We start from the raw sequence: 14575 nt of genomic DNA on the forward strand, positions 1-14575 counted from the left end.
TTTGCATGTGGGAGCTGTCTTTGTGTATAAAGGTGAAAAGGAATAAGAAGAAGAGGCCTTTGTCTTTAGGGTTCACCCTAGTAGGAGGGTGCTGGGTGGGTCCTCAGAGGACTCATGTCTCTTTCTGGATCTCCCCTCAGCAAGCCCAGGGTCCTGTTCTTTCAGGGCAGAAAAATTTGCTGGAATAGCTGATCATAAGGCCAAGTGTGGCCCAGGATTGAGGATGGCTTTGGATATCGAGTCAATGCTCCCCTACTAAAAAAATAAAATAAAATAATATAAAAAAATATTTATATATTTATATTTATATATATGTATATGTATATATATATGTATATGTATATGTATGTATGTATCTTTTAATATATATAAATGTACATGTATGTTAAAAGATACATGTATATGTATATTAACATAACATAAATTCATGGAAGTCTAAATTGTTACATATCTGATCAAACACATTGGGGCAACCGTGAAATGTAATAACCACATTGATTTCAGACAAATTTGGGTTCAGTCTAAAGTTTATTGTAGTTCACAACCACTTTACTGTCTCACTTAACAGGAGTCAACATTTCTTGCTCTGAAACAGCCCCACTACCCAATACATCCAATAAACATCAAAAACAACTCACTCCACACAGGTTTGATTCTTCTGTAAGTGGAAAATTCCATTAGGTTACTGAGACTAATGAAAGTCCATAGGTAAGATCATGCCCTTTTGTTCTGATGTGTAAAATAATAATAATAATAATAACTTTACTTCTTCCTTTCCAGTATGCATATGTTTTATTCGTTTTTCTTGCTGAATTGTTCAGGCAAGGACTTTTTGGGTTTTTTCTTCTTTATATTTTAATTTATCAATATACAATGTAGTTGATTTTCATGTTCCTTAACCAATTCCTCTTTCTCTGTCCCTCTCCCCCCACACCATCAACATCATATCTGCTCACTTGACTTAATGAGTTCAAGGAATTGTGATTTTTCTGTCTTCTCCCTTCCCTCATTTATTTGTCTGTGTATTTATTTACTTATTTATTGTTAGCTCCTGCAACTAAGTGAGATCATGTGGTATTTCCCTTTCAGCATCTGGCTTATTTCACTTAACCTAATTTTTTCTAATTCCAACCATGTTGTGGCAAATGACGCTTTTTCTTTTTCATTTTTCCTGTTTTTTACAGCAGAGTAGTACTCCATTGCATAGATAAACCACATTTTCCTTATCCACTCATCAGATAATGGGCATTTAGGTGATTCCAACTCTTGGCTATTGTAAACAGAGCTGCAATGAACATGGGAGTACAGGTGTCCCTTCGACATGGTAATTTCCATGCCTCTGGGTATATACCAAGCAGCAGAATAGCTAGATACGTGAGTTTTAGATCTATCTGTAATTGTTTGGGGAAACTTCATACCATTTTCCATAGAGGCTGCACTATATTTCAGTTCCACCAGCAGTGTATGAGAGCTCCCTTTTCTCCACAAACTCTCCTGCACTTATCAATCTCAGTCTTCTGGATATTTAGCCATCTTGCCCGGAGTGACATAGTATCTCAAAGTGGTTTTGATTTGCATTTCCTGCATACTGAGTGATGTTGAGCTTTTTTTCATGGGTCTGTTGACCTTTGTATATCTTCCTTTGAGAAATGCCTATTTAGCTCCTTTGCCCATTTTTTAACTGGGGTACTAGTTTTTTTGCTGTAAAGTTGTTTGAGGGCCAGGACTTCTATGTCTAATAAAAGTGGTAGGAATGAGCATCCTTTTCTCCTTCCAGATCTTGGAGCAAAAGTAGGTTCGTGTCTACGCTCCCACTGACATCCCCTCACTGCATCTCTCGCACAGTAATACATGGCCAGGTCCTCAGCTCTCAAATCTTTAATTTGCAGATACAGTGTGTTCTTGGTGTTTTCCCTGGAAACCGTGAATCGGCCCTTCATGAAGTCTACGTAGTATGTGCTACCGACGTTCCCGCTAATGGTTGAGACCCACTCCAGCCCCTTCCCTGGGGCCTGGCGAACCCAGTGCATGTCGGAGTGACCAAAGGTGAATCCAGAGGTGACACAGGAGAGTCTCAGAGACCCTCTAGGCTTCACCAAGCCTCCCCCGGACTCCACCAGCTGCACCTCACACTGGACACCTGCAAACACAGAGACACCCTGGTCAAAATACTCTCACAGGAATTCAGTTTCTCTCACTCATAACCACATGTTATAGACATCAGGAGAAACTCACCCTTGGAGACTGATATAGAAAAAGAGAAAAAGATTTTTATTTCCGGCGGCCGGGGTCGCAACAGCCAATTCAATGTGCTGCGGGGTGTCACCTTTGTTCTCGGTTTTTAAAGCTGCAAGCACAGCAACTCTGTCCCGACCCTCCGCGCTGGGAGTTAGTAACCAATGCAAGCTAACAGTACATAAGCTCACTTTGCAGTTATTGGAGCTCCTCCCATCCCATCCCCACTTTCCCGCCTAACTTTTACACATGGAGGGGCTATCTTATGTGGCATCAGTCCTGCTCTGGGAAAGAGGGCACTACTTCATTCCCCACTGGTTTTAAGGGGGTTCTTTAAGCAAATCTTTGCTTAAGGGTCAATACCTGGTCCCCAATTTTTGTGTTCCCAATCATCTAGTGGGATTTCATCATATTGGGAATGGAGAACCAGTAATTTGACCTCTCATATGCGGGACCCGATCAAATTGAGGAGTTTGTTGAAAAGGCATGGTCCCAAGGTCACTAGCAAGAGGAGGATTATAGAATTTTCAGACTCATAATCATTAGTTTTTATATAAAGTCCTTGGTTTTCCACACCGCCAATCATAAGTTTGGGCTTTTACCCCCTTGGGCAGAGTCTGTCTTTGGTGATTTCCGTCAGATTTAGAGACCTAACAGTTTGGTTCACAGGCCTAGCCTTATTGTTTCTTTCACCCCTGAGAGATTTTATCTCCCTTATTTTTAAGGTAAAAGGGGCTTGAGGTCTCTTTCCTCTGAAACTACTTCCTGCAGACCATGGGCATAGTCTCTGCCTGTATTTTGGAGGTATAAAATCTCTCATTGGTTGATCTAGTGATTTATAGGGACTTAGTTCCTCTCAGAAAAGGTTGGGTTGGAATCCCTGGGTAATCACCATCTTGACGTGGAACTGTAGCCAGGAAGACACAAGCTTTACAAACAGATTAAAAACATAGGGCTAGAATCAGATAGTAGGTGTGTTAATGTTTCCTTTTGAAAAATAATTCTTTCTCTAAGTTTTTCAAATTTATCAACGGTACCTATGACAAGATTAATTTATTTGCAAAATAAGTTTAGTTTTTGGCCAGATTATTTGCATAAAGTGAAGCAAGAGTAATGGCTTATCATATAAGCTCTTTTTTTAATTTTTATTTATTTATTTATTTTGAGTTGGCTTTGCTGGGACATTCATGAGGAATCTCAGATTAGATCTTCAAATGCCATTCGGGTCTTAGGAAGCCAAGCCAAGGATTTGACTTACTCTCTGATTACCTGTGTAAGTTGGTCGAATTCCTCTCTTCTGGAAGTCCCCCAAATATCAAGGTTCAGGCCTATCAGAAAGTTACATTCCTTACTTACTGGAAGACCAGGAACCTTGTAATTATGTTGACAAGGTATCAGGCCAGTCTCTCCAAAGGGCTTTTTATTGGCTCCATAGAAGTGTCAACCTTAATTCCTTAAGGCATCCGGTCATGTCTGAAGGTATGATATTCCAGTCAAAGCCTTGGTAAAATAACCAGTGTTTCCAATTGTGTCCTGTTACAAAAAGAACAGATTCTTATTGAACTTATGCAAATAACTGTATTGCCATAAAACAACTTGTGAATAGTTTTTTGTTTTGTTTTGTTTTTTCTAATCTTGGAGGGATCAAGTAGAGAGAAAGGTGTTTTAATTTTTATTCATAAACATATACTTTAGCAAACTGTTATATCTTAAAAGATTTTCTTAGATCTAGAAAACAAAACATTAAGAGAATCAGCAGTGTTTTAAAATAAAGAAATTGTAAAAAACCTATAATTCCTTTTAACTAGTTTACCAATTAACTTTTGTTGTTTTGACCTTTGTGAACAATTTCACAAACCCATCAGTTTCTTCATTAGAATTTTGGAACTTCAGTTTAAAACTATGAACTCAAAGTTTGTTGGAAACTGTACCTATCAGAATTTTTTTTCATGAAGTATTTGAAGACATAACATTTTAAGATTATAATTAAAACAAGATTATGACCAGTAGCATTTATATCAAGACACAGATATTTAAGAACCTTACGAGATTCTGGAACACATATCCGTAACACCTTTCGTACTGACAATGCTTTCCCATATAGTTTAATTTATTAAATAAGCCAATTAGCTCTGATATACCTTTTATATATCCTTTGAGAACCTCCAGGGCCCTTGGAATTCCTTAAAGTTATTTTAAAGTTTCAGAATTTAGTGTTGGAAAGTTTCATTAAATAACAAAAGACAAACCATTTAGTTGAATAAGATCACAGAGTACTACAAAAAATAAAACCAAATTGAAAAAGGTTTTAAAGGCAGAGAGCACAAGAACTTATCATGATAAAAAATGAAATAAGCTCTCTAGGCCAGTTATCTAAAAGACAAGGAAAACTTTTTACAATTTTGTGTTAAGAGCAATCAAGTTTTTTTTTTTTTTTAATTTAGAAAATCTGGTTGTTCCTTCACCGGAGAGCAAGTTCTAACCCTGTATTAGAATATGTTTGACATTAATTTTTAGAAAAAATCACACATAATTTGTTTTTAAATCCAGTTAATTTTTTTATTGTAAAACCCTTTTAACAAACTTATTTACCTAAACCATTATCAAGAGTCACTCAGACATTGTGTTTTTGTCCTATACTTCCTACTTTTTAAATAGCCAGTCATTTTATTTTAGGACAAAAATACACTGTACCACATGCTTTCTTATGTAAAAATTATTATTATTATTTTTTCTCTTTAGCCCCTCCAACCATAACCATATGCCCACATCCATGGCCTTTTTTAAATTACCTCCTTTTACATACTTGCTTTTATATTGTCAATCTTCAATTGGCCCAATTTGTCTAAAAATTATATATAAAAAGGTTTTTTTTATTATTTAGTTTTTTGGTTTTGGTGGGGTTTACAACTTAAGAGCCTCTAGCAAAGACAAATGTAGTCCTGTTTGATTAGTAAAACCAGGCAACAATGTGCATTGATAAGATACATTCAGGTTAGTAAATAGGTGTCCATTTATCAGAGCAAAGTATACAAAGCCTAGTTTGAGTCTTAGCTATTTCTACCAAATAAGTATTTATGGTTTTTCCAGCCCCAAAACTTGGTTTATTAAGTAGTTCCAAAGGTCTCTAACAAAGGTTAAAGTTATGAGGCAGCAATCTTGAGTTTCCATGAGTTATAGAAAATACCTTCTATTATCCGTTATTAATATTACAGGAAAATTTTAAGAAGGAAACCAAATTTTACTTTTTGTACCAGTGCACTGTTAATATTATAACTAATTTCAATAAAAACTTATAAACAAATCTAATCTTAGTGAATTTTGATCACATAAGATTATCATAAACTTTTTACTAGTTTTTATAAACCCTTTATTTTTATTTATTCATTTTAATTTAATTTTATTTTTTTTTGTCTTTTTCGTGACCGGCACTCAGCCAGTGAGTGCACTGGCCATTCCTAAATAGGATCCGAGCCCGCGGCGGCGTTGCCGCGCTCCCAGTGCCGCACTCTCCCGAGTGTGCCACGGGCTCGGCCCAACCCTTTATTTTTTATTCAGACAAAAAAGATATTTTTAAAACAAAACAATATTATCTTTGTTTTTAATAGCCTTTACCAAAATGTGTTTTTTATTAAAAAAATATTCTGTTAAAAAGTTTTTATACCTTATCAGTTTGAATTATGCATATTGACTATAATAGACTCATTAGCTCCAGTTTTCCAGTAACAAACCTGTGAAGCAAACAATTTTGAATTGTTTTATATTAATGTTTGTAGATAAAAATCTATTTCTAAATTCTGAAGAGACATGTTTTTAATTTTAACAGATTCAAATATTTGGGGTTTTTTTTTTGTATCATATAAAACCAAAACATTAAATATAATCATAAACTTATATAATAATTAATGTTTTTGTATTTCATTAATATAACATTTTAAGATTTCAAATTCTTGAGAAGCAATTTGAAATTATGATTTTATTTATAAGCATTTAACCCATTTATATTTGTCTAAGGTTTACATCAAGATACACCTTTATTAATTAATATAGGTTTTGTTTACAGTGTTAATGAGACAGATAAAATAGAAAACTTACTAGTTTAAAAAGGACAGTTGATGTTAAATTGCACTCCTGAAAAATGCCACAGCTTATCTTTTTTAGAGAAAGCAAGGTAACAAATTTACATTGCAAAGCAAAGTACATGGGACTTTTCAAGGGGACAAATTTACGTTGCAAGGCAGGTATGCAAGCCTTTTCAAAGAAATGCAGAGAATGTTTTCTTCTCTAGCCAGATCAAATGGAACAAATCTTCCCAAATATTTTGCTGTAATTTAGCTGGGCACATGATTTGTTGCACCTTGGCATTGCCTTTTCCCAGTGATCTTAAGGCCAAAGGCACAATTTGGATCTTGTGACCCCTAAGTAGTACCTTGAAAAACAGACAGAAATAGTTGCCATATATACAGACAAAACACTCATGCATATGCACACACCTACATCCCAACGAGACGTCTCCACCAAATTAGTTGGTCTAAGTTGTAACTTGTCATTCTCTACACCTATGGTACCAATCAATGGCATGGAATATGGGGCATCTGTGGGGTACATGCCAACAGGATTGGAGGGGTTATTCAAATTGCTGGTACTCAACTAAATGTCTAGCCAAGCAAACAAACAAAGAGAAAAGAGGAAAAGTGGGGTCATCCAGTTCAGCTTAGTCCCAATCAGCGGTGCCAATCCGTTCCATTAACAGTAATTGATTGAAGCAGTTCTCTCCACTGTTTTCAACATAAAGAAGAAAAATACCAACCAGATTTCAATCAGAAAAACAAAGCCTACCCAGGAGCCCTCCAGGGAGCACTTAAACAGAAGTGGATACAATCCAACTGAACAGAAGAGGGCTCAGAAAATCAGAGAAAGATAAAGAGAATAAAGCATTTCCTTGTCAGAATTTAGGCCAGGGACTCCAGGAGAGATGTACCAGCAGCAGAGACAGGGCAGCAGAATAGTCCCAGTGGCCACTTGCCTCTTGCAGCTGGAGCCCTCTCTGGTGCCCAAAGCTTTCCAATTTTTGCCAGTAATTAAATTAGCCTCTCAGATCCCAGTGTCATAACTAGTACAATAAAGGTCGGAAACACAGGATGGCAGATACTTATCATGCTTCACTATTACATTACATATGACCACAGTTAAAGACATACAAAGCTACAAAACATATGTGCACACCCAGCAACACACAAAAGACAAAGGCAAGTGGCCACAACAAATTTCCAAACAATTCCAAACCAAAGGACCAGACGATGTTTCATGGGAGTCCTGGATTTGGGAAGTACTGCTGCATCCAGCCTTCCACAAAGTCCCTAAATCAGAGCTCTGATACCCAAATGCAAAACAAGACTCACCACAACATAAACTCACGAGTCAATATAAAGACAAACATAAAGACAATACACGAGTTTGGCCATCAAGAGAAGGCACCAAGTGGACCACAGCGACGTCTCGCTGGATTCAGGGAAGAGGCGTTGCAACTGCCTTCAGTCTGGCTGGATTTCCCCATCAAAAGAGCTGACACACCCAAATCTAGAGGTGCCTGAGAATCCTAAGCTGGCCAGCAGAAGATCTTGTGCCTCCGGGGCTGATGAACTCTCAGGAGTTCCCCCCTAGAGGCTTCTAGTGTGGGAAAGAATCCTAGCATGGTGGGGATGCTCCGCAAGGGGTGATAGTTTATCCGGGGACATCCCAGATGAGCCCCCAAATGTTATAGACGTCAGGAGGAACTCACCCTTGGAGACTGATCTAGAAAAAGAGAAAAAGATTTTTATTTCCAGCGTCCGGGGCCGCACCAGCCAATTCAGGGTGCAGCAAAGGGTCCCCTTTGTTCTCAGTTTTTAAAGCTGCAAGCGAGGCAACTCTGTCCCGAACCCCTGTGCTGGGAGTTAGTAACCAACTGCAAGCTAACAGTACATGAGCTAATTTTGCAGTTAGTGGAGCTACTCCCATCCCATCCCCACTTTCCTGCCTAACTTTTACACAATGGAGGAGCTCTCTTAAGTGGTGTCGGTCCTGCTCTGGGAAAGAGGGCACTACTTCACACACACATTCTCAATGTCTCTCTTTCTCCATAATATGACCTTTTAATATAGCAAGAAGGAAAACCCAGCTGAGTCCAAACTCCATGGTGACTCGTCTGTGTTCAGTCCTGATCACAGAATTGGAGCAACTGGGAATCTGGGGCTGGGGCTCGTCTCCCAGAGCTGCAGGGTCAGGGCTGGGCTGCTTTACATCAGCAGGGGGAGGCCCTATTTGCATGTCCTCCTAATATATAGCAAGCTCTGTGGTGGGAGCCTATGAAGAGGGCAGAGTCCAGAGCACATGTGAGGGCTCCAGGGGAGTTTGTTGGCAATAACTATATTTGTGACAATATGTTTTTTATTATATGACTATACCTTGATAAACACGTATAATTCATCTTACGTTATTTTTGCACAGAAACACAAACTATTTGAGGCACTTATTAATGGTAATTCTTTACATAGATGTACAGTTATAAACAAAATCATCAAAGGATTATACAGTGTATCCAAGAGCTCATGTATGGTTAGAGGGAGCCTCAGTGTCTGGGTCTGTGCTCCACACCACGGATCAAACTCCAGGACAGAGCTGGGCCTGCCTAGTGACGTTTGCCTAGTTAGGTTCTCCTTCCTGTAATAACACTGTGATTTTGCTGTGTTCCATCTTTTATTCACATCATAGTTAGAGAACCAGAGTTCCTGCAGATGCAACTTAAAGGATCTCTGAAATTATATGTTCCAGTATTTCCCTATCTCTCTCTATTGACACCTGTTTTTATTTGTAACCATCATAAGGAGCTATAATAGACAGAACAAACTGCACCTATTCAACGTGTGCACTTGGTGAGTGCTGACATACATGTGTACCTGCACAGTCACCACCACAATGGAAATACTGCACAAATATTTCATCCCGAAGCATTTCCTGCTGTTCTTCTGATTTCTTCATTCCACTCCTTCCTTCCTCTCACCCTAATCCAGGCAACTCGTGAATTTTTAATGTTACTTCACAGTATTTTTTTCTCATCTAGAATTTAAGTAAATGGGATATGCAGACGGTACTTGTAATTCCTTTTTATACTTCATTGAGATCTTTGTTCGAAATGCAATCTTTTTCTTATGTGAATCAGGCTCTCATGACTTTTAATACTGAGTAGTATCCCAATGTATGAAAATGCCTCCTTTTTTCAGTTTACCTGTTGGGAATTTAGATAATGCTCAGATTCTGGATATTATAAAATAAGCTGCTCTTAGATTACAAATGTAGAGACTGAGTAAAACTGCTTTTTCTTTCTTTCTTTTTAAACTGCTTTTTCTTATTCTTTCAACAAACACAACAATAATAGCAAGTACACTGGATAAGTGGAAAATTAGCACATTTTCTTAAACAAATCAAAGAGCAAAGTTAACAAGACAAACAGCAAACCTGAAATCTAGAGAGAGGAGTTCTGAGGCAAATCAGCACCAAACATTAGCTCACCTGAGCCAGAGATCACTAGATGACATACACAGAATAAAGATGAAATTAGAAATATTTCATGAATTTCCAAATGTCCAGTGTGCTAAAGCATCAGAGTGTGAATCTGCCGGGATGCACATATCTGCAGGGTCCTAACTTCTTTCTGGCTTCTCCAGGGTTGGGGAGAATCACTCAGCTCCGGCCTCCTGGGCTGGTGGTCAAGGGGGAGAGGAGCAGCCCCCTGCCTAGTGCTCCAGCAGCTCCTCCAGATCCTCCACACGACAAGTTATCAATGTGCACGGGAGGCAGCAAAGCCAATATTTACCTTGAACATTTTGAGAAACTGCTGAACAGTTTTTCGAGGTGGATATACAATTTTATGTTCTCACCAGCATTTTATGAACAAACCGATTTCTCCACATCCTCATCAATATCTCTTATTATTCTTCAATTTTATCATATCATACAACATGCAAGAAAACAGAAACTTAAAACATAAAAGAATCCGAATACTGAACACTGCATGTCATTAACTCCTCTTATAAAATTATCCAGAATAGGCATGCATGGAGACAGAAATTAGGTTAGTGGTCACTGGACCTGGGATAAGGAGGGGGAAGGGAGGACTGGAACGTGACACTGAAGAGACGTGTTCATTTCGGGATATGCAAATAATCGAAAATTAAATTCTGTTGGTGGTTGCACGATCATTGTTAATTATTTTGTGAGTAACATATATTCAAGACTTCTAAACTGCATACTTTCATAGGTAGATTTTATAAGTAAAATATATTTCAATAAGTTATAAAAAATCTATCCATAAGTTTCATATATTAATATAGTTATACAGTTTTATACAGTTTATACAGTCTGTGCACACACCAAGTTCCTGAATTGTTTCACCTATATCTTGCCTTAGTAATTTTTCAGTTTCAGGTCTTATACTTAAGTCTTTAATCCACTTTGAGTTGAATTTAGTTTATGGTGTGAAGTAAATGACTAGTGTCATCCTTCTGCTTATGGACATCCAGTTTTCCCTGCATGACTTGTTGAGAGGAAGTCTGGTCCCCAACGTAGATTTTTTTGTGTGTGTGTCTTTTTGTGACCGGTAAGGGAATCGTAACCCTTGGCTTGGTGTCTCCCACACCGCGCTCAGCCAGTGAGCGCACCGGCCATTCCTATATAGGATCCGAACCCGCGGCAGGAGCGCCGCTGTGCTCCCAAGAGCTGCACTCTTCCGAGTGCGCCACGGGGCCGGCCCCCCAATGTAGATTTTTGTTACCTTTGTCCAATGACAGATGGCTGTGAGCCTGAGGGGTGAGTTCTGTATTCTCAATTCTGCTCCACTGGTCTGAGTGTCTGTATTCAGTACTACTAGTGTCTATAGTCAGTAATCATATATTTCAAAATAGCAAGGAGAGTAAATTTCAATTGTCTTCCAACAGAAATTACAAGTAGATGTGGTCGATATATTGACCAACTTGACCTTGTAAATCTACACAACTCTTCCAGTTGTCGAGAAAGGCAAACCATAACTACAGCCAAAATGTCTCATTAGATTAGTTCTACTATGTTTCCATTTGTATTGTCAGGGCTAGAGCTCAGATTCTTCAAACCCATTGTACAAACTGGGTCACAGACCCCTACATGCCAGGCTGGATCACCAGACACTTCACATGCCAGACTGGGTCACCAGACTCATCACACACAGGTCCATGCTACGTAATTGGGAAAGGTCCCAGTAGACACTGGGAGATGCCATGAGCTCAGTCTTCAGCAACAGCAGCAGCAGCTTACAGGTCTAGAAGCTGACAAGTCTGGTGGTAGCACTGGTGGTGGTGGCAGTGGCCTTGTGAAGAGTCCTGGGGGCACTGGCAGCAAAGCTTGCAGCAACAGCCTCCAGCAGCAGTAGAGGCTCCCCCATGGCCCACAGGGGTCTTCTCAGGAGAGGAGGGAGAACCGTGGATCAGAGCCACTCATCCTTTATACTTAAGTCCGTAACCAAGACACCTGGGTGCACATGCGCAATTACATTAGGCAATAACCAGGGAACACCTGGGCGCACATGCATATTTATATCAAATGCTCGGAAATATATTGAACATCTGACAGGCCCTGACCATTTTCCTATATTTTCCCATCAGATGTAATTATTCTGCATTACATACATTTATCAAAACATCATTCTGTTCCCCATAAATGAATACAATTATGATTTGTCACATAAGATGATATTCATAAAAAGTGAAGGAGATACAGCCTCTCTCAGACCACACACTGGTAAAGGATCAAGGCGTCCCTCAGAAAACACGAATGAGCTGAGGACAGCTGCCAGCACAGCTTCTATTCAACACCTTCAATGTGACAAGTGGAAGTAAACAAGCAGCAACCAGAAGGAAACATCAACACAGCCCTTTTCTCCAGGTGTGACACGAGGAGGTCTGGGTTCAGGTCTCACACATAAGAAGCTTGGACGTCATCGCTCCCATCCAGACAACAATAAAACCATGTAACAAAATGAAAATTGGTAACAATTCTTATATCTGTAAAGAAGTGAAGTCACAGCGTGAACTGCTGTCCCCAAAACTGAGGATGCAGCCAGGAAGACACAGAGGGTCATAACCTGTCAGATTAGAAACTCATGAGCAGAAACCTCCGTGGGATCCAGGACTGGGGGAGAAAAACCAGAGCTGCAGCTGAAGAATTGCTGAAGACTCAGAGCTGGGAAGTCTGAGAATTGGGTGCAGCCCAGTGCAATGGTCTCAGGGATCCCCAAAACTTTAAACTCTACCTCAGGGGCCAACCGTGTTCTCCAGGAAAATATCAGAGAAGAATCCTGATGTTCAGAGCAGAGAAAGGGAGGAAGGAGCCATTCTGAAGTACAGCAGAGCATGACCTTCTCTATAAGACGCCTTGACCTTAGGAGAAGCGAGTTTAGCTGATCCTAATGGATTGCAGATTCATCAGAGCATCATTGACCTGAGAGAAGAGAAAAAATGAATCCCCTCCCCCTCCTGCAAGAGACTTGCCGTGTCCCCTAAAGGTGGGTAAAGGGAGCAGCACTTGGGAAGGTCCCACCCAGGACACGGCTCACTAAAGGACAGAACTCATCCTAGGACTGTGTACTGCTTCCCTAGCTCACACCTTACCCACATCCACAGGGCTTCTGTATCATGACAGAGAGAAATTAAACATAACATGCACCTTAGACACAATTTAGGAAGACTCTATAAAAACCTAATCTATAGAGGAGACAAAAGCAAGGACATCAGGGGATATTTTATGCAGTCTGTTGTTTGTCTTGTCATCCTGTCAGGCTCTTGTCCTGAGAGACCCAGCCCAAAATTCAGCCGAGCAGGGCTCTGCTGGGTTTATATCTGTGCGCTTGTCACCCTGAATCCTCCACATGGAAACAGAAGAGGTGTGTGTGGCCCTCAGGTAGCTGCTTTTCCATCCAGGACACTGAGGAATGGACAGAGAGTGGGACAAATTCTGAACATCAATGTCCATAAAGTAGATGGGGATCCCGATGGTAAAATGCCTCATTGAGGATAGATACACCATGTACAGAGGTCCTGTAGGATGATAATAACCACGTGGGTGTAGGTGCACTTTATGTAGGGAAAGATGCTGAATTAGGGACTGTGTGCTCCTGGACTGATCTAAGGTTTTGGAAAAAATAGTAGTAGATCTTAAGGATTTGTGTGTCAGAAAAGAGAACAGGTCATAAAAAATCCTGAGAAAGAAAAGTCCCCAGTGAAAAGAACCTTCTCATCTGCACATGAGGAAAGTTGCTTCACTCTGTGTGGCCTGCAGTGAGAATGTGAGAAATTAGAGTCACAAAGAATAAAGCAGGAATTGACCTTGAGGGACATCTGAGAGTCAGCAGAGCAGAGGAAACCTCAGATCCCAGGGGGAACGCCAATCCCCTCTCTGCACCTGCTCCATGGGGCACAGGAGCTGGGTGGGCCTTGAGCGCTCCCTGCAGCCCAGACCCCTCCTGTATCCTGCAGGGAGGTTTGTGTCTGGGCTCACGCTGACTTCCTGTCACTGTGTCTCTCGCACAGTAATACACGCCTGTGTCCTCGTCGGTCACAGAGCTCAGCTGCAGGGAGAACTGGTTCTTGGATGTGTCTCTGGTGATGGAGGTGCGGCTCTTGAGGGACGGGTTATAAGCTGTGCTTCCACTATAACCAATTACTCCCATCCACTCCAGCCCCTTCCTTGAAGGCTGGCGGATCCAGTTCCAACCAGAACCACTGGTTGTGATGGAGTCACCAGAGACTTTGCACGTGAGGGAGAGGGTCTGCGAGGGCTTCACCAGTCCTGGGCCCGACTCCTGCAGCTGTACCTCGGACAGGACACCTGGAGACAAGGAGAATCAATCACTGTCAGTCACATGCAGGCACAACCATATCATAGACCCATGCGTGACATCTGAGATACTCACCTTGGGACGCTGTCGCCAGGCAAAGGAGAAGACCCCACAATCTCATCTTCTGTTAGATTTCAACTCTGCCTTCCCCAGAGACCTGAGCCCTGTCTGAGGACAGACCTGTGAGCTTCCACCACCCATGAGTCTACATTTACCCTGGAGCTTGAAGGACAATTTGCATGTGGGGGAGCTCAGTCCTTATAAGTGCTGAGGAACTGAGGTGGGAACCATAGTATTTTTTGAAATGTCCATAAGTTTTTTTTTTTTCTTGCAATTATTTGACATGTATTTATGGTATGGGAGGGAACTTGGTGAGCTACATGGCATAATGTGGCCCCAGCTTTCTGAGTGCAGATCTGCCTTCCTTCAACCCCT

General features: G+C 40.5%; 1 gene segment (V, D, J or C); it reads right to left on the minus strand.

Moving 5' to 3' along the window:
- Window positions 1–72: 72 nt before the first annotated feature.
- Window positions 73–14261, minus strand: LOC134372842 (Ig heavy chain V region 1B43-like). The segment is given in 4 exon segments: window positions 73–77; window positions 1964–2140; window positions 13705–14130; window positions 14216–14261. Coding segments are annotated over 4 exon segments (654 nt in total).
- Window positions 14262–14575: the final 314 nt, after the last annotated feature.

This window comes from Cynocephalus volans, chromosome 3 (assembly GCF_027409185.1).
Source record: "Cynocephalus volans isolate mCynVol1 chromosome 3, mCynVol1.pri, whole genome shotgun sequence".
Taxonomy (NCBI): domain Eukaryota; kingdom Metazoa; phylum Chordata; class Mammalia; order Dermoptera; family Cynocephalidae; genus Cynocephalus; species Cynocephalus volans.